Source organism: Enhydra lutris, unplaced genomic scaffold (genome assembly GCF_002288905.1).
Source record: "Enhydra lutris kenyoni isolate GAN:26980312 unplaced genomic scaffold, ASM228890v2 scaffoldscaffold93, whole genome shotgun sequence".
Taxonomy (NCBI): domain Eukaryota; kingdom Metazoa; phylum Chordata; class Mammalia; order Carnivora; family Mustelidae; genus Enhydra; species Enhydra lutris.
Window position 1 is genome coordinate 4,019,871 of NW_019154177.1, and position 23,422 is coordinate 4,043,292.

The following is a 23,422-nucleotide window of genomic DNA, read 5'->3' on the forward strand; positions in this document are numbered from 1 at the left end:
TTTCTGGTTGTGCTAATTTATTTCGAAAGTTATATTTGTTACAAGTCAGCTTTACACTTGGTCTTCATTGTTTGCTGTCTTTGAAGTCAGCCTGCAGGCCTTGGTTTCCCAGGTGTTTGGTGTGTCTGCCTTGTGCCACTAGTTTCCCCGTGGTCTTGTTCATCAGCTCCACAGAGGCAAATGCAAGTGTTTTGCCTTGCTTCAGAACGTGCGCCGTTATCACGATGTCTTCTCCTATTTTAGCAGGCGACATGAACCTTGAAGGGAAACAAATTTAAATACAGTTAACAGCAAATAATTTTTTACTTTTTGAATTTTAAAAAATTTTTAGCAGCAATTTTTTATGAGGGGAAGTTGTGTGCATCTCTTACACAGCCTTCTTAGGTGTTATTTTCCTCTTCCAAGTAGTTTAGGAATAGTATCAGTAAGCTTTCTGTCCTATCAAATTTGGATGGCTGGTCCTAACCAAATTCATCTTCCCCATTCCATATCCACACAAGTTTTCTTTTTCCATAAATAGGGAAGGCATTCCCCCCCACCCCCGGCCAAGTTTCCCATCTCATATTTATTTGGGGCTGGTGAAAGATTTTCTCCAGCTTTTATTTAGTCTACTTAACTTCCCCAGGTGAAGTATTGCCTGGGCCCTGTACTGTAGGTTCCCCCTTACCTGTGGTCCAGAAGGAAGCAGATGGTCCTCCTGATCTATTGTCAGAAGGTCAACAGTAACCTAACACTGCACCCCTGCCTGTCTCTCTCCTCACTTCATCACGTGGGCATTGCATGTCCCGTCCTCACTAGAAGGCTGTGCACAGTACAAGGGAGTTTGAGAGACCGCACTCATACAGAATCACAATATATAACGCTTGTTCTATTTTATTATCGTTAATCTGTGCCTGGCTTATAAACTTTATCATAGGTATGTATGTATAGGGAAGAACATATGTATGTATATGTTTTGTATATATATTATATAAATATATATAACAGGTTTGGTAGTATCTGTGGTTTTGGGCATCCACAGGGGTCTTGGGATGTAGCCCTGTGGGTAAGAAGGGGACTATTGTATCTCGTCATATCCGTATTTAGGATTCACTCAACTGTACTGGAGTAAATTCTGCACTTTACTGCACTCAAAAACGATCGAATGTAAGAACTATGAGAATTGATAGAGGCCCTTAAACCCTGGTGATGAGTTGTATATATTTTTAAGAGACACTTGCCTACCTACCTTAATTGTAAGTTGTCACTCATTTATTTTGGAAATATCAAGAGTAAATCTCTGAGACTGTTTCCCCATTCAAATGAGCCCATTTTTGAAGCTCAGGCAGTTCTTGACTGTGACCCCTATCTGACCACATGTACGTGGGAACTGTGCGTGACTTAATACAAATTCTCAGGCTCGCGAGAGCAGCAGTAGATCTCAGAAGATCGTGAGGTGCTGTGCTCGGCTGGGAGACCTCAGCGCTCAACAGAGGCTCCTGAGGCAAAGTGGAGTCTGCAGCGGGCCTCACCCCTCACCACCACGGGGACCACGGTAAGGACTGCAGACCGAGCTCACCCGCACAGCAAGCAGAACCTTTGCAGATCTTAGTTTCAAGAGTATTTGCCTCTTGCCCTGTGATCTGCTGTTGCACCTCAATTTATTCCTATGGTAAAGAAGGGCTGAATTTTCCTAAGGTAGCCTGGTGAAAGGCTGAGATTGTATAAAACTCTCATAACTGACGTTATTTCCGTTGCCCTCATGTTGTGTAACACTGGCTTTCCCACCCTGATCCCTGCCCTTCCCCCCAACAAAAGTCACTGTTCCGTTGTGTCCGTGGAAAAAGCCGTTGTCTTGAAAGTGAAGCCCTGGGCCTGTGCCCTCTATTGATGGGACCAGCAGTGGTACTAGTTAATGCTCAAAATGGGTTTTTTACACTTGAAAACAGGTGACCCCTGCAGGCATTTTCAGGGTGGTGAGTGACAGCCTGGCCTCTGGGGGCCTGCTTCCCGATCTCCTAGTTTATGTCTGCAGAGTGCGTTGGCGGTTGCAAGAAGACACAGGATTGCAAAACCGGACATTTGTGTTCACCTTGTTACAAGGCAGTGGCAATGTATACGTGATGAAAGTTTATCTGGCTTCCCTTTGAATTTTATTCAGGCTTTTTTCTAGGCACTCAGTACAACCCTCATGACGCCTGTACGAGTGGCAGTTGCAAGGCAGTTGTGGAACATTCTAGGCCGGGAGTCTGTGATGCCCCACCCCCACCCCGCCCCTCCGGTATACAGAATAGGAGCTGAGTGTTTGCTGTTCGGAGTGTTTAGGTCGTGACCCCTTTATTCCTGATGCGGCAGTTAGCTCCTCTAGTTCTAGATTCTCTGGCTGTGGGATCTTTCAGGGCACCTCTACAGCTACACTTCAGGGTGACCAGCTCAGGGCACCTCCAATTTTATGTTATAAAGGTATTTAGTCTCAGCTGTTTGAAGTGAGTTTTCACATTTAAAAAAGTGCCTTGTAGTACCGTCCGGATACGTACGTTATGTTCATATCCACACTGACTCCCGGCGCTCCCCTCTCCGTGCACAGCAGAGCTATTGTTGATATGTTATCCACTAAGGTGGCTGTCATGCCGCCGTGCAGAGTGCCTAATCTGTTGGTGTGGGCGTCTTCCACTTTCATTTCACAAATCACTTTCCCAGGGGCAGCAGAGACAAGAGTCACCTAAGTGTAAAAAAAAAATTTTTTTTTCAACATTCTTTGGTATTAAGAAACCCAAACAGCCCATGAAGAATTATCACTGGATTAAACGGAGTCACTCCAGGGGCGCCTGGCGTGTCTCTTGATCTCTTGGGGTTGTAAGTTCAAGCCCCATGCTGGGTGTAGAAATTGCTTAAAAATAAAATCTTAAATCATCCCAAAAAAGTTAATTAGGAATTCAAGTAAGTTACAAATATCTCTGATAGACATGAACCCGTATAGAAATTGTTCTTAAAAAAAAGGAATACTGGGATGCCTGGATGGCTCAGTCGTTGAGCGTCTGCCTTCAGCTCAGGTCATGATCACAGGGTCCTGGGACTGAGCCCTGCATTGGGGGCTCCCTGCTCAGCAGGAAGCCTGCTTCTCCTTCTCCCACTCCCCCTGCTGTGTTCCTCTACTCACTGTATTTCTCTCTGTCAAATAAATCTTCAAAAAAAAAAAAAGACAAGAAAAAGAAATATTTAGGGAAAGAGTAGTTCTGGTTAATCTCCACTCTGCAGAAATAGTCAGAGCTTTTCAGCCTTGCGTATGACAGCCTGGCATCTCTTAATATTGCCACAGAAATTTTGGACCCACAAAGCTGGTGGGTCCCTGTGATCTATTAACCCATGATAGGTTTAACTTGGGTGTTCCCTAGTTTTTGCAGAGAGTAATTTTTATAATGATTTTGTAATGAATGGTTTTAACAATTTAAAAAACAGACTGGAAGAAATTCAGTAATTCAGTGAGTTACTAGAATCAACAAACTTACACCATAAACCCATTTTAATATAAGAAGCTCAACAATAGAATCCGACAGAGTTGAACTGCAGCTTTCAAGGTCCTGCCCATTTATAGTATTGTAAGGAAAAAGAATTACATGAGTGTCTCGAGCACTAAATGGTTCGATTCTACCTAACTGCTACCTCAGCATCTTCCTACGCTAGGTGCTGAGCCAGGCCCTAACGTACACTACACAATAAGGAAGGGATAATTTCCATCTCGTAAGTAACTTAAATTCAGAGTGGTTTGTTGTCAGGGTCACCTATGGTGTGGCAGAACTGACTGAGCTCTAGGTCTGTCTTCGAGTCTCCCTCAGCAGTAACTGTGAAGTGTCTGGATATGCAGTGTTCTCTAGGCTCCCACCAGGAAGACACCCGAGTTTCACAAGCCACAACTTCAGCGGTTTTGCTGTGGTTTATCCCCGAGAAGTAGGCCCTGAAGTAAAACAGAACAGAGCCATACAATAGAAGTCATCCTGAACAATTTTATGTCCTGTTTTGCTTAACAGGTACATCAGTGCCAAGTAAATATTAGAACAGGATCAAGTGTATTCATACAACGAATGATCTAACCACAAGATGTCCTCATAAACTAACGGACATATCAAGCAGCACCAAGGTGTAAGCTCCCCGTACTTGGGCACTGACTGAGTACGGCAAGCGCTGGCCATGTGAAGATGAATGAAGTCCAATCCCTGCTCGTCAGGGCTTCACAACCTGAAGGGAGAGGCGAGTACACGGAGCAGGGACTTCCTAGAGACAGAACAGATCCAAGTCACTAGAAGGGTTTCTAAAGGAAGTATGTCTTCAGAGAACAGACATTAGGAAGGGCTTCTTGGGGAAAGGCAACCAAATCGTGACAGACTGAGAAGAGTGAGTCAAGTGAAAATGGGGAAGGCAGCCAGGCAGGGCAGGGGAGAGAACTAAATCGAGCCCCACAGACACCAGAGGTAGTTTGGTGCTATGTAAGCGTGGGGTGTGTTTAGTAGAGGTTAAAGTCCCATTGGATTCTCTGACTTCAGCTGGGATGGATGACAGGAGGTAATACAAATGTTGACTTTCCACTGCAGAATACAGTTTTTAATTCTTTTTCTTTCTCCCAACTTGAAAGGCCAAAGGACACACAAGTATACAAGAGTGGTTTAAAATATACATTGGAAGAGAGAGCGTTTTGACAGTCAGCCTGACATTGCAAGAGAAATGCTTTTATGTGTGGCCGTTTTCTCATCTCCCTAGATGAAGGGATTCAGCCAGTGGGAGCTAACAAAGGAATGTCCTAGTCAACCGCCCAAAGCTAGTAAGTGATCTTATTGGGGAAGAAGCCAATGGAGAGCTGACCTCTGTTTGATGAAGAATGGGGGTATGAGTAGAACACTGTTAAAAAAAAAAAACCAAAAAACCCTCAGTTTCCATTAAGATATGGGCTGTAGGGGATACAGTTGTTTAAAGGTCATTAACTATGGCTGACTGGGAGTTAGGGACTGCACTCAGCCGCCCTGCGTGCGCGGTCTCCATCCTACCTCTCAGACGTGGACACTTGGATCCTCCTTCAACTCCGACGTCTCCGATTTAACCCCTGTGCAAAATCACCTCCCTTCACACCTCGCCTGGACTGCTGCAGACAACTAGGTCCTGCTGCGTTCCGTGTCTTGTGGGAGGATGTCTGGAAAGCCTTTTGTGATGCAGTGGGGTCAGGAATATATTTGCTGTGGCCCCAATAATACAGAGAATTAACTGCCCAGATACTTGCATTCCCGGGATCGCGTGGGTCGGGCAGCTGCAGGAGGCTGGCAAGAACCTTTATGGCTCAGCCCAGTCTGATGCACGGGCTCCGTGGTTTATCACAGAAATTAGATATGTGCACATACAATCATCTATCCCTTTTCTATATGGCTTGCAGTGAACTGTGTCTTTCCCGTTCCTCGTGCAGTCAGGTGAGCCTGTGTGACTCGTGCGGCATGGCGCCCTCCTCCCCTCACCCAAACACCTAAATGCCATCACACGGAACGTACTTGAGGTGAGAGTCTCCCCCTTCCTCCCTTACCTTTTCAGTAAAGACAGAAGGGGAGCCCAGAACCAACAGCAGTGAAGGAGATGGTCCCTAGCAGGAGGTCTGAATGTGCCTGGCACAGAGTAGGTGCTCAAATGTTTGCTCAGTGAGTGAATACGTTCCGACCCGAAGGGAACTACGGGAGCAGTCCGTGACAAAATGCACGACGCTGAGCAGCACCGGCACCTGACTGACCGGGCTGCGGGGAGGAGTCTCTTCCAGAAGAGCCACCCTGCTGGGCCCCTGGCGGGAGGCACTGACAAAGGCTTCCCGAGCCTCTACTAGGGACTTGCCCCCAAGCAGCGCTCTCCGTGCGGACATCGAAGTAGGGAAATCAACAGAGCTCTCGCATGATAGCGGTCGCCCGACGGCAAACAGTGTACACAGTGGAGCTGAGAAAGACAGCGAGCGATGCTGGGGACAGAGGTGGTGGAGGAGCCAAACTAAGATGTTGTCCAAGTCCTCAGGAAGGTAACAAAGCAGCAGAGCTTGTAAGAGCAGGCCAGAAATAAGAGACGTTAGCAAACGACTGCCACAAGAGGCACAACAAGCCCAAGGAAGAGCTAAGTGGACTTGAACGAAACAGTGAACGGAATTTAGCCAGCGGAAGTAACATCAGTTCCCTGGAGTGGTGGGGACAGTGACCGATGGGCTGTGAAGGAACGTGAACCACCACTAGTTTTTCACAATGGTAAATGGCAGGTTTTACTGAATCATTCTAAAATAACCTATAAATACAGACACTATGAAGGCCTCACGTTAGTAAGCTTTCTGCCCTATACGTGTTCTCTGCCGCCTTGAGCCTGGAAAAGGGGCTAATGGAGAAGGACCATCCCTATCCCATATACATTGAGGACTGGGGCAATGTCTGTTCACATCTCCTGATCTCCTCTCCAGGGGGTACAAACAAACTATGTAGAATTGTTGCACGTGATCTAGTTTGGAATCTAGCATTTGAATATGGAGCCATTTGCAGGAAGGGATTGTGCCTTGCAGGTAAGTAAATATGGTGAGTCAAGGCCCAGCACACAGCTTCGTTGTCCTATGACCGTGCCCTGAATCAAATAGCAACAAAGAAGTTTTAAGTAACCTCTCTCCACTGAGGAACAGCATTCCAGAAATTCCTGCAAGTCCTAGACTGGTTGAGTAAATATTATACTGCCTTTCTTTTTTAGTGTTCTGTGCTGAATTTTAAAAATATATATATTTAACTTCTATCAAAGCTCTCAGAATCACTTTCAGAGATCTTCAGAAAACAGAGGACTTGAATAAAAGGGCTTCTTAGACAAGTGGCAGAACATTTCAGCAGCACGCCATTTCCAAGTGTGCACGGAGTACTAATTAAACCTTGACTGTCTTCCATGGTGGAAGAAATGTAAATTCACCATTTCCTTCAACTGGGCCTCCATTCACCACTGCTAAAAGTACTAATGTTCCAGAATATTTATAGTTGCTCTGAAATGATGCCAAATCCCTTTCCCCTATAGTATCAGCAACTTCTGACTTGAGTCCATAATTTCACCAATTATATCTTGACTCCTTAAATCTTAGCATCTAAACCGCCATGTTCCTTCTCTTCATTACATTAGATTTTTTTTTAAAGATTTTATTTATTTGACAGACAGAGATCACAAGTAGGCAGAGAGGCAGACAGATAGAGAGGTGGAAGCAGGCTCCCTGCAGAGCAGAGAGCCCGATGTGGGGCTCGATCCCAGGACACTGGGATCATGACGTGAGCCGAAGGCAGAGGCTTTAACCCACTGAGCCACCCAGGTGCCCCGATTACATTAGATTTTTAATGACAACAATCATTCATTTTATATGAATTCATTATAATAAACAGTGTAGGGTTGCATTTCCTACCTACCACTCCTTCATTACTCTATATCATTCACTATCATTCTCCAGGCCTATTCAAACATGTATACATATATAGGGTTTCCCCCCTTTCTTTTTATAAAATTACAAAAACGGGATCACATTCTACATATTACTTTGCAGCTTCCGTTTTTTTCTTCCTAGTAAATCACAGCCATACCTGTAGTTCCAGTCACAGAACTCTCTTAATGGCTTTGTGCTATGCCCTACTATTGAATATATTAGATTTATTAAACTCTTGCTTGACGTGTGTGTTCTTGCCATATTTTTTACCATTACAAAGTTACTTTTATTTGTAGAACACTGATCACCAGAATTAGATAGCTGGGTAAAAGGTATGTAAATTTTTAACAAATCTGCCAGATTCCTTTTCAAAAGTGGTAAGAGTGCTTCATTCCCTAATTCCTCATCAATAACGTATATTATTACTCTGAGTTACTCTTTTTACAATGTGATAGGCAAAATAATATGTTATCTCACAGTTTAAATGTGTATTAGCCAGATTACAAGCCAGGAAGCGTGCTTAGTGACTGACTTTTGTGCTTATTGGCTGACTCCATCTCTCATGTAAACAGCCTGCTGATACTCTGGCCCACTTACGAAACTTTTTATAGCTCTTCTTACCGTATCTGATTTTTAGCTCCTATTCATAGAGAAATCCTTTTCCAGATTATTCTATTTTGACTTTTATTGGGTTTTTCTTTTCCATGAAGAGTTCATATTAGTAAAGTGTAAAGTGCCTGACACACAGTACATGCTATGAAAATTTCAAGATAAAAATTTCCAATTTTATAAGGTCATCCACATCATTTTGTGACATGCTTCTATGATAATACGTCATTTTTTAAACTGACTCCTTTACATGGAGCTATGAGTGATTTCTTTTACCCGTTCCTCTGTGGCTGAACATTTAAGTTATTTCACATGTCTGATATCACAAATAATGTTACAACCAGTATTTCTGTATCTAAGTCTTTGAACAAAGCTTGCTTTATTATTTTCTTGTGCATTTCTTAGACCTAGATGATTTTAATGGCCAATAATGAATCTGGAAATAATCTGTTGTTCTGTCATGTTGACAAATTTTCTAAATAATAGAAATACTTGTGCTTTTGTGGTCAGTTCAAAGCCTCACGGTTCTTCTAGTAAGCATAAGGTTTGTTTTAGATTTTATTTATTTGACAGAGAGAAAGCAAGAGGGGGAGGAGAGTACAAGCAGGGGGAGGGGCAGAGAGAGAGAGGGAGAAGCAGGCTCCCTGATGAGCAGGGAGCAGGGAGCCCGATGCAGGACTCGATCCCAGGACCCCAGGATCATAACCTGAGCCAAAGGCAGTCACTTAGCCAACTGAGCCACCCAGTATAAGGTTTGTTCTTACCTTCTTACCCACTCCTGTAGTCTCTGAGGTTCTAAACCTTAATGAAGGTTTAACTAAAATTAAATCCTAAACCTTAATGCTTCTCTCTAGTCTGTGTTCTTCCTCTTGGGACATCTCATTTCCTTATACATCTTCATCTCGTTTCCGTAAGGATGACTACGCAATTTTACCTCGCTTCGCAACTCCACTCCCTTATTTCTGCGTCGGACTCTACATAGCCTTTCCAGACCCTCGCACGGTGCCTCTCACTTGAGATTCCCAAGATATGTTCCTCCACATGTGTTACTGTGGGACTTAAACATGATTAAGTGAAGCATGTTTACTTACGGCAGAACTAGTCAATGTTTTAATGTATAAAAAGACTAGATCATCTGCACTTACATGAAGTACGTAGAGTACTCAAATTCAGAGAGACAGACTGTACATGGTGTTGCCATGGCTGGAGGAAAAGGGAATGGAGTTATTGCTTAATGAAGACAGAGTTCCAGTTTTGCAAACCCAAGAGTTCTGGAGGTGGATGGTAGTGATGGTCACACGACAGTGTGAATGCAGTTAATACTGAATCATATACTTTAACATGGTTAAAACAGCAAATTTAATGTTATGTATATTTTGTCGCAATTTTTGTTTTAAAAGGGGGGATACGACATCAATGTTTCCTGAACTTTTTTATTCATGGGACTCTTTTTCTCAGGGAACATCTGATGGCACTATGTTCCCTGGATCCCACCTTCCTTCTCTCCTAGATAATAAACTCCTAGAAGGCAAGGGACTGTGGCTGGTATTTCTTCATTATCTCACAGTACTTGGTTTGTTGATTGATTTTAAGGCGATCTAATAGTAAGAGCAGGACATTTGACTGTTCTAATATATTAGTGTTCTATAAAAGATAGGTTTTGTGGGTGTTTATAAACACTGAGAAACCGGAAGTTTTTTGTTTTGTTTTTTTGTTTTACAAAGGACAGCCTTAAAATAATAAAGATGTTCTAAGGTAAGATCTTGTGCATTAATTTGACACCCGAAGCAGGACTGAGTGCAAAGTGCCTTCTTCAACAGACCGGTTTTGGAGGAATAGAAAGTCATCATCATTTAGCAGATTTTATATGCTGGTTCTAAACATCTGTCCAAGACCCAAAACTCTATGGGAATATTATAAAAATTTCAAGTGTTATCTTAATTCATTGACTAAAAAAAAAAACAACATTTAAAATGGGGCGCCTGTGTGGCTCAGTCAGCTGAGTGTCTGACTCCTGGTTTTGGTTCAGGTTGTGATCTTGGGGTTGTGGGATCGCGTCCCAGGTCGGGCTCCACGTCTCAGTGTGGAGTCTGCTTAGACTCTCTCCTCTCCCTCTGCCCCTCCCTGCTCCTCAAAAGACAAAAACAAAACAGAACAAAAAGACCTTCAAAAGAATCAGAGGTTAGCACTCAGGACAGAATTGTCTTTTGTATGTAATCAAGAAAAAAACACACCTCTCTTTTGGCGAGCTGGTTGTCTCTACTGGGGTAGTTAGTAAGGCCACTGTAGGCCTGGATAATGGGGCAGATTTAAAGTAATAGTACTGCACAGCTCATTTGCTTCTTACACTCAGTAATAAGAAGAGGGGCGCCTAGGTGGCCCAGTCCGTGGAGTGTCTGACTTTTGATCTCAGTCCAGGTCTTGACCTCTAGGTCTTGAATTCAGGCCCTACATGTGCTCCACACTAGCCATGGAGCCTACTTAAAAAGAAGAAAAAGAAGAAACATTATTGCTTCTGATCTTTGCAAAAGTAGTGATAAGAGCACAGGTGTGTCTGAAAAAGATCATATATACCCTTATTCCAATTTAGTTTTAACAATATGCTTGCATTAAATGCTTAAAAATGAACATTCTTATCTTGAAAAATCTCTAGTTTCCTGTTTAAATAAGCAAAGGGACAACTATTTGACATAAAATAATTTGGTCAATCAAGGACCGGTAAGGCAACAAACAACACGCTAGTTATTTTAACAAAGAGAATATAAATAATTGTTAAGTAGAGATTTAGAAAAAAACACATTTTATCCCATACCAAGACGAAGGGGATAAAAGGAAGTTCCATGATCTGAACAGCCGAAGTTCAGCACAAAGACATGGTTTATACTTTGCTATTTACTTAGTTTTCACCCAGGACAGAGAGAATGATTAAGAAGGTTTTTCAATGTCCGCACTGTTGACATGTGCACTGGATGACTCATTATTGTGGGGAGTTGGGGGGAAGGAGCCTGTGCACTGGAGGACAGTATCTGTGGCCTCCACCTAGTAGATGCCCCCCATAGTGCCCTTTCCATCCCACTCCAATCGTCCGCAAACAGATGTCCCACAGGGAACAAAATTACCCCTAGTTGAGAAACACTGGTTTAGATCATGTTACATTTAAGTTTACAATAGTAGGAAAGGAACCAAATTCACAACTAGCTTTATGTATCACCATAAATATATACTCTAGCCCAAGCAACTGTGCCCACACAAGACACAAACACAGATCCTATTTTAGATCAAATTAATACAGAGCACCTACAGGGGTACTGACCTGTGCAGTTAGTACGGTAGCCACTAGCCTGATGTCAGTATTGAACACTTGACACGGCCAGGATGACTCGGATGTGCTGTTAACTTTAAAATTCACACTGGGGGACGCCTGGGTGGCTCAGTTGGTTAACAGCTGCCTTCGGCTCAGGTCATGATCCCAGCGTCCTGGGATCGAGTCCCGCATCGGGCTCCTTGCTCATCAGGGAGCCTGCTTCTTCCTCTGCCTCTGCCTGCCATTCTGTCTGCCTGTGCTTGCTCTCTCTCCCTCTCTCTCTCTGACAAATAAATAAAATCTTTAAAAAAAAAAAAAATTCACACTGGATTTCAAGGATGAAGTCCTCCAAACAGGATACTCATGTGTGGATTTCATGCTAAAATAATATAATTTCGAATATAATGAGTTGCTTAAAATGTATTAGTAAAATTAATTTTACTTATTTCTTTTTGCTTTTTTATAGTTATATATATGTGTATATATATACATATATAAATAAAATGATATGTGTGGCTTGCATTTGTAGCTTGTGCTACATCTCTACTGGACAGTGCTGGGTCTAGAATCACAGGTACCTCTATTCAATCTTACTACAACTTTTGAGAAACTGTACATCAGGTTTAACAGGCATATCCTCTTGGAAGACTTGGACCACCAAGGCCAACTCAGGCATAAGTGAAGTTTATGATTGTTACAGTGTGACTGTTCAAGGTATGAGATTTTTCTCAGACTACTCAAAGGCAAATCCAACCCACAGCAAGATTATCAGGGGAGGACACACCCAAAATTTGGTTGTTGAAAGTTTAATAATGAAAATGGCTATTGATGTTTTTAGGGAATTCAGTCTTCCCCTTAGTCCAATACTTCTTTTGTTGCATGTATCTCTCTCAAAAAGTTACTGTTAGGGACACCTGGGTGGCTCAGTTGGTTAAGCAGCTGCCTTCGGCTCAGGTCATGATCCCAGAGTCCTGGGATCAAGTCCCACATCGGGCTCCTTGCTCGGCAGGGAGCCTGCTTCTCCCTCTCCCTCTGCCTCTGCCTGACACTCTGTCTGCCTGTGCTCCCACATGCTCTCTCTCTCTCCCTAACAAATAAATAAAATCTTTAAAAAAAAAAAAAAAGTTACTGTTAAAAAGTAGCATATCCTTGGATTTTATAGTGTTTGCTATTTGAAAACACTGAATACATTTGAGTATGATTTCCTATGTTTTTCACAAAAGCCCTTGGCTATAATGATTGAAATACTGAAAATGTAGCCCAAATGTTGTTTCCAGGAGGAAGACTTTGGTCTAACGGCCTACATTCTTCCTACAAGTGACAGCAGTTGGTCTGTTTAAACTCCACTTTTAAATTATGTATTTGCAAAGTTCCCAATCCTCTTTCCTAATCAGAAGGAAAACAGGCAAGAGTGCCTGGGTGGCTCCGTCGGTTAAGCATCTGACTCTTGATTTCAAGTCAGGTCATGATCCCGGGGCTGTTAGGTCAAATCCCACATCCGGCTCTGCACTGGACATGGAGCCTGCTAAATTAAGATTCTCTCTCTCTCCTTCAGTCTCTCCCTGACCCACCTGCCTCTCTAAAAGGAAAACAGGCATGCATACTTAAAATATTTAGGAAAAAGCCTAGAAGTTCTTTGGCTGTCAAATGTCTTCCAAATCTGACATAACCAAGGGCTTCTGTTATTCATGTTTATTTATAAATGATTCCTAGGTAAGACGATTTCTACAAAGACACCGAAAACTAGGAATCTGGGCTAGTCTGTTCATGTGCCAAGGAGACAGAGGCTATCCCTGCCTGACTCCAAAGCATCCCTCAACCCGGAATCTGGTTTTCCCACCTTACTGCAATTATTTATTTCTAATCCTCTAGGCTGCAAGTGCATCTTAAGTGCAGACATTGTCCTTACTCGTTTCCTCAGAGCACTCCTGGCATCTGTATGTTGAAGGCCAAGCTTTAAAGTCCTTTCCTGCTCTGAAATCAAGAAATTGTCTCCACAAGTGAGAATCACTTAAACATTCCCCGACTGACGACGGTTTGACTTAAGATTTCTCAACTTTATAATGGTGTGACAGCGTTACATATTCAGTAGAAACTTCGAATTTTGAATTTCCATCTTAACCCAAGCTAGTCACATGCAGTACTTGCTCGCCAGATGCGGGGCAGTGGCAGTGAGCGGCAGCTCCCAGTCAGCCCCGACAGCTGGAGGGCTAGCAACTCTGCTTAAAATTATACCGTAGCTAGGGGTGCCTGCGTGCCTCCGTAGGTTAAGCCCGGGACTCCTGATTTCTACTCAGGTCATGACCACAGATCTCATGTGAGATCGAGCCCTGCCTGGGCTCTGTGCCCGGCCTGGAGCCTGCGTAAGATTCTCTCTCTCTCCCTCTCCCCCTCCCCCTCCTCGCTGGCGTTCTCTAGGAAGGAAGGAAATTATTCTATACCTAAACAACCATTCCGTTTTCCCCTTTCAGTACAGTATTCAATAAACTAAAGAGATATTCAACACCTTCTACAGAATTGGCTTTGCGTTCGATGATTTTGCCCAACTGCAGGCTAAGAAGTGATCTGAGCCCATCGGACAGGCGAGGCTAAGCGACGAGGCTAGGTGTATCGCACGCACTTTCCATCTATCGTGTTTCCACCCGGCAGGGGTTTAATCTGGAAGGAACCCAATCCTAAATCGAGGCAGATCTGAACTTCGTAGCACACATTGCCGTGAAATAAACCAAGCGCCTGACCTCACACAGAGGGCGCTCCAGGACAGCAGTCATCGCCGCTATCAAGTGACGTTCCCGGGCAGTCCAGCGGGATCTAGCGAGAGATACCCCAAGCATCGCGCTTTCTCTAGAAGCCCGCGCTCCCACGCAGTACCTTTTCCAAAACTCTGTCAAAACCGGGGACACGGGCCATCGACTTCATCACCTCCAGCACGTTCTGGTTCAAGCGGCTCATCGTGGACCGCTCCGGCTTCGGGACACAACGCAAGAAGGAAGCTTGCGTTGAGCCGGGGGGGACCCCGGAGTCAGCGAAGGGGTAAGGACAGGCAAGGTAAAGACAGCCACGTCCTCTCCGCCCGCTGGGAGGTCGGCGTCTGGGGCCTCTCGTACTCACTGCCAGCCGCCCACCCGCTCGCGCGCTCACGTTCCGCCCCCACCTGCGTTGTGGCCGCGCACGCGCCGTGGCACCCGGCCCTGCCCCGGCCTGCACGCCCGCGGCGCAATCCCGCCTATCGCACTTCGAGGGAGGAGTGCGTTTCCGCCCGGGTGGTTGAGGTGGGTGCGCCGGGCCGGCGGGCGCCTGCGCAGATCCGGGCGTCAGCTCTCCGTCGCTGTGGGGGGGCGCGGGGGCCCCGAGCGAGCCCATGGAGCGGCAGAGCGGCTCGGAGGCGGAGCGGGCAGAGGGGGAGGCGGAGCGGGCAGAGGGCGAGCCCGAGGTGAAGAAGCGGCGGCTTCTGTGCGTGGAGTTTGCCTCGGTCGCGAAGTGCGACCCCGCCGTGGCTCAGTGCTACCTGGCGGAGAACGACTGGGAGATGGAAGTAAGCTTCGTTGCTCTCTCTTCCTCCTCTTCGCCTCGGGCCGGGGCGCGCCTAGGTCTCACCGCTGTGTGTGTTTTCCAGAGAGCGCTGAACTCCTTCTTCGAGCCGCCCGCGGAGGAGATCGCCGCGGAGAGCCCCCCTGGCACGGCGGCGGGGCCCGAGTGCTGGTGAGGGGGCGCGCGGCCGGGCGGAGGCGGGGCGCTGGGGGCTTTCCCCACGTGGGCTGCGGGCGGGGCGGGGCCCCTCCTCGAGCTGGTCGGGGTCGGTACCTGAGCACTTCGGAGTGGGTGGGGGAGGCAGAGTTCTGTGCTCCCGAGCGGGAGCTTGGAAGTCTCCCAGCTTCCTGGGAGCGGCGGGAGCGGGAGCTTCCGCGCTGCTCCGAAGTCGGGATGCGTCCACCTCCCCGCGGTTCGACCGCTGCCCATCTTTCCCGGTTCGTCTTCTCCCACCCTCTTTCCTGCCCCACAAGTTGTTACCGGGCATCCACCTTTCGCTTTCTCCAGTGGGCGTTCTCTCTTGCCTTGCGTCCCTCGTGAAGATACTTAATGGTGTAGGAAAGGTTTGGGGTTTGGAGCCCACGGCTGGGAAAGATTTTTTTTTTTAAAGATTTGATTTATCTCAGAGACAGCGAGAGCGCGCCCGCCTGAGCGGTGGGAGGGCAAAGGGAGAAGCCGACTCTGCTAAGCAGAGAGTTAGGTGCGGGGACGGATCCCAGGACCGTGAGATCATGACCTGAACCGAAGGCAGCCCCGTAACTGAGCCACACAGGCGCCCCAGAAAGAATTCTTGAGACCTCTTTGGTGCAAATAAGGTGGTTTTATTAAAGCACGGGGACAGGACCCCTGGGCTGTAAGAGCTGTACTGGGAGGGGTGGTCCATTACAGGCTTTCAAGTTGGGAGGGGGTTAGAGTCTCTAAGGTACTTTGGAAGCAGGGTTTCCAGGGCCTTGAGGGGGCTCGCTGTTGTTAGGAAAAGGTCACTCATTACTGTTCAGTAAAAACTCCGTCATGAGACCCTTCAGATGGATATCGGTGGGTCACAGGCTTGGGGGATGATTGCCAACATGTACCTTGGGAGAGAGTGGTAGGTAGAGATGGAGGAAGTTTCCAAGGGCGTTTTTAGGTGTTGAAGTAGACTCACAGGATCCTGGGTAGCTGGGCTAAGACTGACTTTTGCCCTTAGCAAAGTATTAACATTAAGGCAGCTGAGTCCCCAGGGGAAGGGCACTCTGTTTGTTTCAGGAACTTGTCAGTGGACTGTAGGTAGTAAGGGAATTTAATTTTTCTTTCGCCTTTGTTTCCCACATTTATTACCTTTGCCTAGAACCTTTTTTTCGACTCTTTCCATGTTAAGTAGTATTTACCTTAAGGCCCAGCTTAGTCATGACTTATCTCCAAGAAGCTTTCCCTGATCTCTCAAGTCTGGGTAGGTTTTCCCTTGTGGGTAATCTTGCAGCATCCTGCATGAGCGGCTCACAGTAACTAAGTTTATATTGTAATTGCTGTTTAATGTTTTCTGTCTCCCACTAAACTACCATTTGGGAAAGTTAGTATGTGTTTTGTACATTGTTAAGTCCCCAAAGTCTAGAACGATATTTGGCGTGTAATAAGCTCTTAATAAATGTATATAAAGTTCTCCCGGATATATGGGCAGCCTGCAGAGTTAACTTCATAGTGAAGACACTTGTCCCTTTGATCTCTTCAGCTGCACCACCTTACAGATGTAATAAGATCATTTCTTTAGGCTCCTTTCCCTGACTAGCCTGTTATTGGGGGAGTTGTCCCTTCATCCACGGTGACAGAGCTCTGCCTCACCTGTTGAGGTATTCGCCTTGCTCAAGCTGGCCTGTCAGATCCTCTCTCCTGGGATTTCCAGATCGGGAGGAAGTGAGTTCAGTCTGAATCTTCCTGTGGAGCTGGAACAGTAACGTGAACCTAGTATTTGTGGGGAAGCTGAGAATGGTGCTCTGCAGAAGGAGAATGAAGCCCAGGGAAGTTGAGTCAGTGGAGTCCGATCAAGAGAAAGCCTCAATTGCATTTCCTCCGGAATAGCCGCATTCCCATACCTGGCTCTGTGACATGTTTCTGTTGCCTTCTAAATGCTTCTATTTTGCTCATAGGAGCCTGAGTTAATTTCCATCACTTGCAACCTAAATTGTAACCAGTAAAGAAATTGGAACAGAGGCTCTTGATCTCAGGGTGGTGAGTTTAAGCCCTCCCTATTTTGGGCGTGGGGCCTACTTAAAAAAAAAAAAAGTATGTGCTGGGAGTGCCTGGCTAGCTCAGTTGGTAGAGCATGCAACTTTTGATGGTAGAGCATGTGACCTTTGATCTTGGGGTTGTAAGTTAAGCCCCATGTTGGGTATAGAGCCTGTTTAAAAATAAAATCTTAAAAAAGAAAGAAATAGAAGACATTGAGACAGAGGAAGTCGATTCCTTGAAATAGACCCACAGAAAAAATGTGAATCCAGCTGAGTAATGGTTAAAGGGAGGAGTTCCCTAGCTCAGAACTATAAACTGGAACGTTAGTGGCACAATTGGCAAAATTTGAATAAGTCTTAAAATTATATGATAATGTTGTATAAGTGATAACTTTCTAATGCGCAATAATGCTAGGTATACATGTAAGCCTGTCCTTGTTTCTAGGAGGTACATACAAAGGTATTTCTGCAAACATCTCAGAATAAAAAGAGCAAAGCAGGTAAACGTTAAGGAAGTGAGATGTTAACATTTATGTGGGTGAATGGTGAAGAGAATTCTTAATACTGTTTTACTGAAAGCCTGTTATTATTTCCAAATAAGAAGTTAAAATAATAAGTTAACCAGATTGATCATGGTGGTCACTTTACAACGTATACAAATACGAAATCATTATGTTGTGCACCTGGAATGAATATAATGTTATATGTCAGATATATCTCAATAAGCTTTTTAATTAAAAAGTTAAATTATTTACATTAAATTTATTAACGTTATAAGTATAAAAACCTATTTCTTAAATTTATGTATTGTGTATAACTGCTTGTCAGTCACCTTTTAATGATGGTTTGTCCCTCCCCTCAAATACCTGCCTTGGTGGGGATAGTGCGAGGTGGCGTCAGGACCTTGGACTGAGGCTTGTGCGTGTGGCCTCTCCAGCATGGTAGTGTCAGGCAGTCAGACTTCCGTGATCTCTCGGGAGAGAGTGGTCAAAAACGCTTGAGGGAAAGCTGCTAAGTTTCATATGACCAAGCCTCAGAAGTGCCAGGATTACCTTTCCACCGTATTCTGTTAGTCAAGTGAATCAGTAAAGCCCAGAGTCCGGGGGGAGAGGCGTTAGATCTCACCTTCCAGTGAGGGGACTGGTAAAGAATTCGCAGCTGTTACTCACAATGAGATCTTATTTCACATGTTTCATACATTTCACATAGGATTTAAAGTGAATCCAGATTTGGAAATCTTACACTATGTAGTCTAATTTCAGGTCATAGTTTACAGAATTTCTTTCTACACAAGATGAGGGCTACTAATAGAAAATAATAATTTAAAATTAATCAGTTCAGAGATAATTTGCAGAGTTGTGTTTCATTGTGATCCTGCCAGTGTTGACCTAACAAATGAAGAGACAACTGATTCCGTTAGTTCTAAAGCCAGTACATCTGAAGGGATTCAGCAAGAAGACGGCAGCGTGTTCTCTTTCATTACCTGGAATATTGATGGATTGGATCTAAACAGTCTGCAAGAGAGGGCTCGAGGGGTGTGTTCCTATTTAACTTTGTAAGTATTATTGCTTAGGTTCAATGGTGGCATGATTACGTGGCTTACCTATCTATAAATAGGTTAATGGTCAAGATTATGGGTTTTGGAATCTGATCTGAGTTCCAGAAGAAACGTAAAGAATGGAGAGTGATTGCCTCTGAGAGCAAGAGTATGGACGAGGTGGGGAGGGAGCACTAACTTTTGTTAGAAGGCTTCTAATACTGTTTTACTTAATAAACTTTGTATATAATTACTGCTCTGAAAATTAAATTACCAAAATGGTCTGTATCTGCTACACACTAGCTGTATGACCTTCTGTAGTCCCCTGTGAACCACCGGTGTTCTCTGCAGCTCGGTGTCCTTATGGATAATTGTTTCATGAGGATTCGTAACTTGGAAGGCATCTACTGTAGTATAGGACCCTCGTAGCCTCTCCATACACTGATTCCTGTTCTCAGGGATTCCAGTTCTTCTCACTTTAAAGTGTTAGGACGTATGTTTTTCTAACTTAATTTGTTTGTACGGTATTTGTTAAATAGCACAGATCTTTCGCATTTTATAGTTACCAAGTATCAGTATAAACATTGAGTGTTAAGGTGCCCTAAGGGGCAGTAGCTTTGTGTTTATGTTGTGGTGTTCTGCTAATCTAGGTGTCAGCAAATGAAATAGTATACTTGGTATTTATTATAAATTGATGTTTTGAAGGTACAGCCCAGATGTGATATTTCTACAGGAAGTTATTCCCCCGTATTGTAGCTACCTAAAGAAGAGAGCAAGTAGTTATGAGATGATTACAGGTAACAATTTTCCTGTTACTCTCTTTGTCTTTGAAAAACAGTCAATGAAAGAGATAAATCAAGGTTAGCCCGTACGAGTACACACAAGAAAAAGCAAAAATAAAAAAAGTTTGAGAAAAGTAAGCCAGATACAGGATACTAGAAAAACCATAAGAGAATATGTTATGCAGCTTGCTATATGGGAAAAGTATTGGGAATGGATGGTTTTTCAGGAAAATATAAGTTGCCAAAATTTGAGACCTGGAGTAGTTTTTTGGTAAAATTAATTTATTAAAAATTTAAGTGTGATAATTGCATTTTGGTTATACTTTTTCAGAAAGTCTGTCTTTATATCTTTTAATTGATTTTGGGTTTTTCCTAGCTTTTTGCCCTGGATAGTTATTTAAAAGGCTCTTCCATCTATTTTGTTTTTACCGAGTGCATTTAATGTACCACACCCTGGCTGCATTCCATAATCGTTGGCTAAATCTTGTGTTTTCTTTGACTTCCACTTTTGCGTAGTACGTGATTTTAATTTTGATTTATTAATAAAGCCTCAGTTGCTAAGGAGAAGGTAATCTCTCTTTGTAGGACAACTTTTCTGCATTCTCTTGGGGATTCTTTTTGACTCTTTGCTGTTTTAGATTTGTTTTCTGAATACCATGCTATTCCTCCTACTTGGTTTCCTTCCTCATTTTAGTGTGTGTGTGTGTGTGTGTGAGTGTGAGTGTGTCAGGTTTTTTTGTTTGTTTTGTTTTTCCCTCCCGTTTATTGTGCTGAACATGTGGTAGGAACTTCACTGGAGGATTGTGACCTTCAGTTCTGGAAAATTCTTTCCCTTTCTCCTTTCCTCCTTCTCTGTCCCCCTCCCCCACCTGCTTGCAGACTATCATTTTTGTAGCCACCTGCAGTCCTCCTTGGCCCTCCCTTTCCTTCCCTTGTTTCCTTCCTTCTCCTCCTTTCCTCTTTTCCTGGTTTCCCTCTGCTCCAGTAAACCACTTTCCACTTCTTCAGCTATTTTGTTTTCTGGAAAACAGCTGGAAGCTTTTATTCACTGCCCCTCTACTTCTGTTCTTTTCTCTAATTATGATTTTATACCTTTCTAAATTTTTTGTTCATTTACTATAGTTTTTCTGATGCTTGCAGGGTGAGAAGTGAATGCATGTTAGCTTGGCTCAGTGTCTCGGGCATTTCTCAGATTTTCTTACTTGATATTGGCATCATTAACTATTTTTGGCACTTATGTGAATTCTTTTTTTTTTTTTTTTTGTATTTCTTTGATACATCCAGCTACATTTTGGGAGGGGGAGGTAAACATAGGGACTCAGTTGGCTATCTTCACCTATTTTGAAGATTCAGATCCATTTAAGTATCTGTACCTATTATAAAACCTTCAGTAGGGGAACTTTGTGATAAACTACACTCTTGACTTCTCAGCCTAAATTCTTTCCCACAAACATTTGAAGGTAATGAAGAAGGATATTTCACAGCTATAATGTTGAAGAAATCGAGAGTGAAATTTAAAAGCCAAGAGATTATCCCTTTTCCAAATACAAAAATGATGAGAAACCTTTTGTGTGTGTATGTAAGTAATTTTTTAGAATTTACTTTTTTTTTTTTTTTTTTTAACAATGAGTTGTTTCTTATAGTTCCATTGTGGTGTCTTTTTCTTTTTTTTCCCTAATTGCCATTAGAGAAAATTTTATCTCTTCTACATTCTTTTAAATAGTCTTAAAGGACATTGTAAATTAAGTTTTTACACAAATACAAATATGTAAACATATAATCCTGATCTGTTAGATACCTTCCTAAGAATACTCAAAAATCTACCAACAGTTCACATTTGCTTCCTAAAGTGGTTTTTTTTTTCCCCCTGAATGTATTGCATATGGTACTCTGTTATACTCTGTAAGGCTTACAAGAATCAATCAAAAGATCTTACTCTCCTAGAGTTTATAGATTAGCAAGGGAGAGATTGTAGTATATAGTAACTAAAATAAAGGAAAAGCATAAAATGCCCCTGGAGGAGGTGTGATGATGTGCCATGGAAGTTTAGAGATAACTTTTAGCTAGATTGTTTTTTGTTTTGTTACTTTTAATTGAGGCATATTTCGCACAACAGTATATACTTTCAGGTGTACAATGCAATGATCGGATATCTGTATATGTTGAAAAATGATCACACAGTAGTCCAGTTAGCAGCTGTTGCCATACATGGTCACATAATTTTTTTCTTGTGATGAGATTAGCTAGGTTGCTTAGTGAAAGTTTCATGAGGGAATTTATATTTGAGTTGAGCCCTGAAAAATATGCAAGATGTAGGCATTAAGAACAGAACAGTCCATGCGGTAGAACCACCATGAGCAAACTTTGGCAAATTGCATATTGCGCAATGTGTGTGTATAATATAAAAATATGTGAGAAAGGACATATACAAGTATAAATAAACATCACATTTAGTTGGGTGTAGCAGGCAAGAAAAGGAGTAGTGTGACAAGAAGTTGGTAAAATAGGTAGGATCCACATTATAGAAGGTCATGAATCCCCAGTGTGAAGGAATTTGGATTTGCTTCTGCAGGCAGTTTAAATAATTAACAGATCCTGCATTGTTAGTATCTTAACTGCAAAATGGTAAATAATTCTCAGTTATTCATTTAACTGACTTTTCTTAAGTACCTGTGTGCCAGGCTCTTGATAATAGCAGAAAATAAAAGAGCCGTCTTCTCTTTCAAATGACTCATGACTTTGTAGGAGAGAAATAATTATGCTATAGTTCAGTGTAGGGGACTTTAAAGGTAGTCTTTCCAGTATGCTGTAGGGATATTGTGGAGGGAGCCACTGATTGCCTGGGGACACTGGGGAAGGACGCGAGTGAAGGTGACATTTGAGGTAGGTCTTGCAGTATTAGTGGGTGCTTGCTACATAGTCTTCTTCGGGGAGCAGGATTAGCATGTTCCAGCTTGACCTAGAAATACGAGCACAGTGCTGATTATATAGTGCTGCCTTGGTAAATATATCCCAATTAATTGAACAATTTGGTTGATTCTGTTATCAAATTTCCGCATTGGTGGTAGTAAACTTTAACAGCTATAATTATTTATCCTGTTGCAGGCAAGTGTGTCGGGAAATGAACTTTGCCTTATGACTTCTCATTTGGAGAGCACCAGAGGGCATGCTAAGGAACGAATGAATCAGTTAAAACTGGTTTTAAAGAAAATGCAAGAGGCTCCAGAGTCAGCTACAGTTATATTTGCGGGAGATACAAATTTAAGGGATCACGAAGTAAGTGACAAAGCCAGTTTTGTGCTTGTGGGCAGATTATTGCTGTGGAAACTAATTTAGGTTTCTTTTGACCAAAGCTGTTATAATGTGTAAGCGATCTTGTGGATGCAATTCAGTAAGTATTTGGCCTGTACAGTAGGCTTGGCACTGGGGAAGTGGAAGCAGGAGGAGCTCTGACACTACTGGGGGAGAACAGAATTATTATATCTGAAACAGACAACACAAAATATTATGTGTTGATTAAAAAGAGGGGTATAGAGAAAACAATAGAGAGTTAAGAAAAGATTTAAGTTTTTTTGCAGTACCTCGAGTTGGAAGGTGAGAACAGAAAGGTTTGGGTATCATAATTTTTCCTACCTCTCTTCTGAGTTTTCTTTTATCTACTTTTTTTTAAACCCCTTTTTCCTGGTACTACCATCTCCAGGACTGAAACAAAGTCTCTTTCCCCTTAGTTCATTTGAGACATACTGGGATTTTTTTAGGACCTCTGTAGACTTAGATCATATTAAATGGTAAGCTGGCCTTGCTTTTCCCCCCATCTCTGGTTGAACTCAAATCAGATTAGAAGGGAATTGAAACATTCATTTCATTGCCTTGAACTCCAGGAGTAGAGGAAGAAGTGAAATGAGAAATGGAAGCCTGTTGGGACTTCCGAAGTGAAGGCAGCATCCTAAATGCTTCTCTTCGTGATCTTGTGCTCTTGCACACAGATCATTTCTAAAAAAGTCTGACTCTTGGACTGTTTGCAAA

At 43.3% G+C, this 23,422-nt stretch overlaps 2 protein-coding genes across 2 annotated transcripts in view; one reads left to right on the forward strand and one right to left on the reverse strand.

The window, feature by feature from the left end:
* On the reverse strand, positions 1-14,723 carry LOC111138568 (acyl-CoA thioesterase 13). Its single transcript, XM_022490586.1, has 3 exons — positions 14,214-14,723; positions 2,517-2,701; positions 1-257 (listed from the first exon to the last, which is right to left on the reverse strand). The coding sequence occupies exons 1-3, from the start codon at positions 14,703-14,705 to the stop codon at positions 65-67; spliced, it is 870 nt and encodes a 289-aa protein (XP_022346294.1). The 5' UTR covers positions 14,706-14,723; the 3' UTR covers positions 1-64.
* Positions 14,684-23,422, forward strand: part of LOC111138567 (tyrosyl-DNA phosphodiesterase 2) — a 14,590-nt gene continuing 5,851 nt past the window's right edge. Inside the window, exons 1-6 of the mRNA XM_022490585.1 lie at positions 14,684-14,877; positions 14,959-15,044; positions 18,459-18,632; positions 19,320-19,411; positions 20,857-20,975; positions 22,502-22,672. Coding sequence (XP_022346293.1) covers positions 14,704-14,877; positions 14,959-15,044; positions 18,459-18,632; positions 19,320-19,411; positions 20,857-20,975; positions 22,502-22,672 — 816 coding nt within the window. The 5' untranslated portion in view covers positions 14,684-14,703. The remainder of the gene's footprint in view (positions 14,878-14,958; positions 15,045-18,458; positions 18,633-19,319; positions 19,412-20,856; positions 20,976-22,501; positions 22,673-23,422) is intronic.

Coding starts and splice junctions, on each gene's coding strand:
- LOC111138568 (XM_022490586.1), bottom strand. CDS start 14,705: ATGGGCTCGCTCGGGGCCCCCGCGCCCCCCCACAGCGACGGAGAGCTG. Junction 2,702..14,213: donor TTGACAGAGTTTTGGAAAAG/GTACTGCGTGGG, acceptor TTTTACACTTAG/GTGACTCTTGTCTCTGCTGC. Junction 258..2,516: donor AGTGTGGATATGAACATAAC/GTACGTATCCGG, acceptor TTTCCCTTCAAG/GTTCATGTCGCCTGCTAAAA.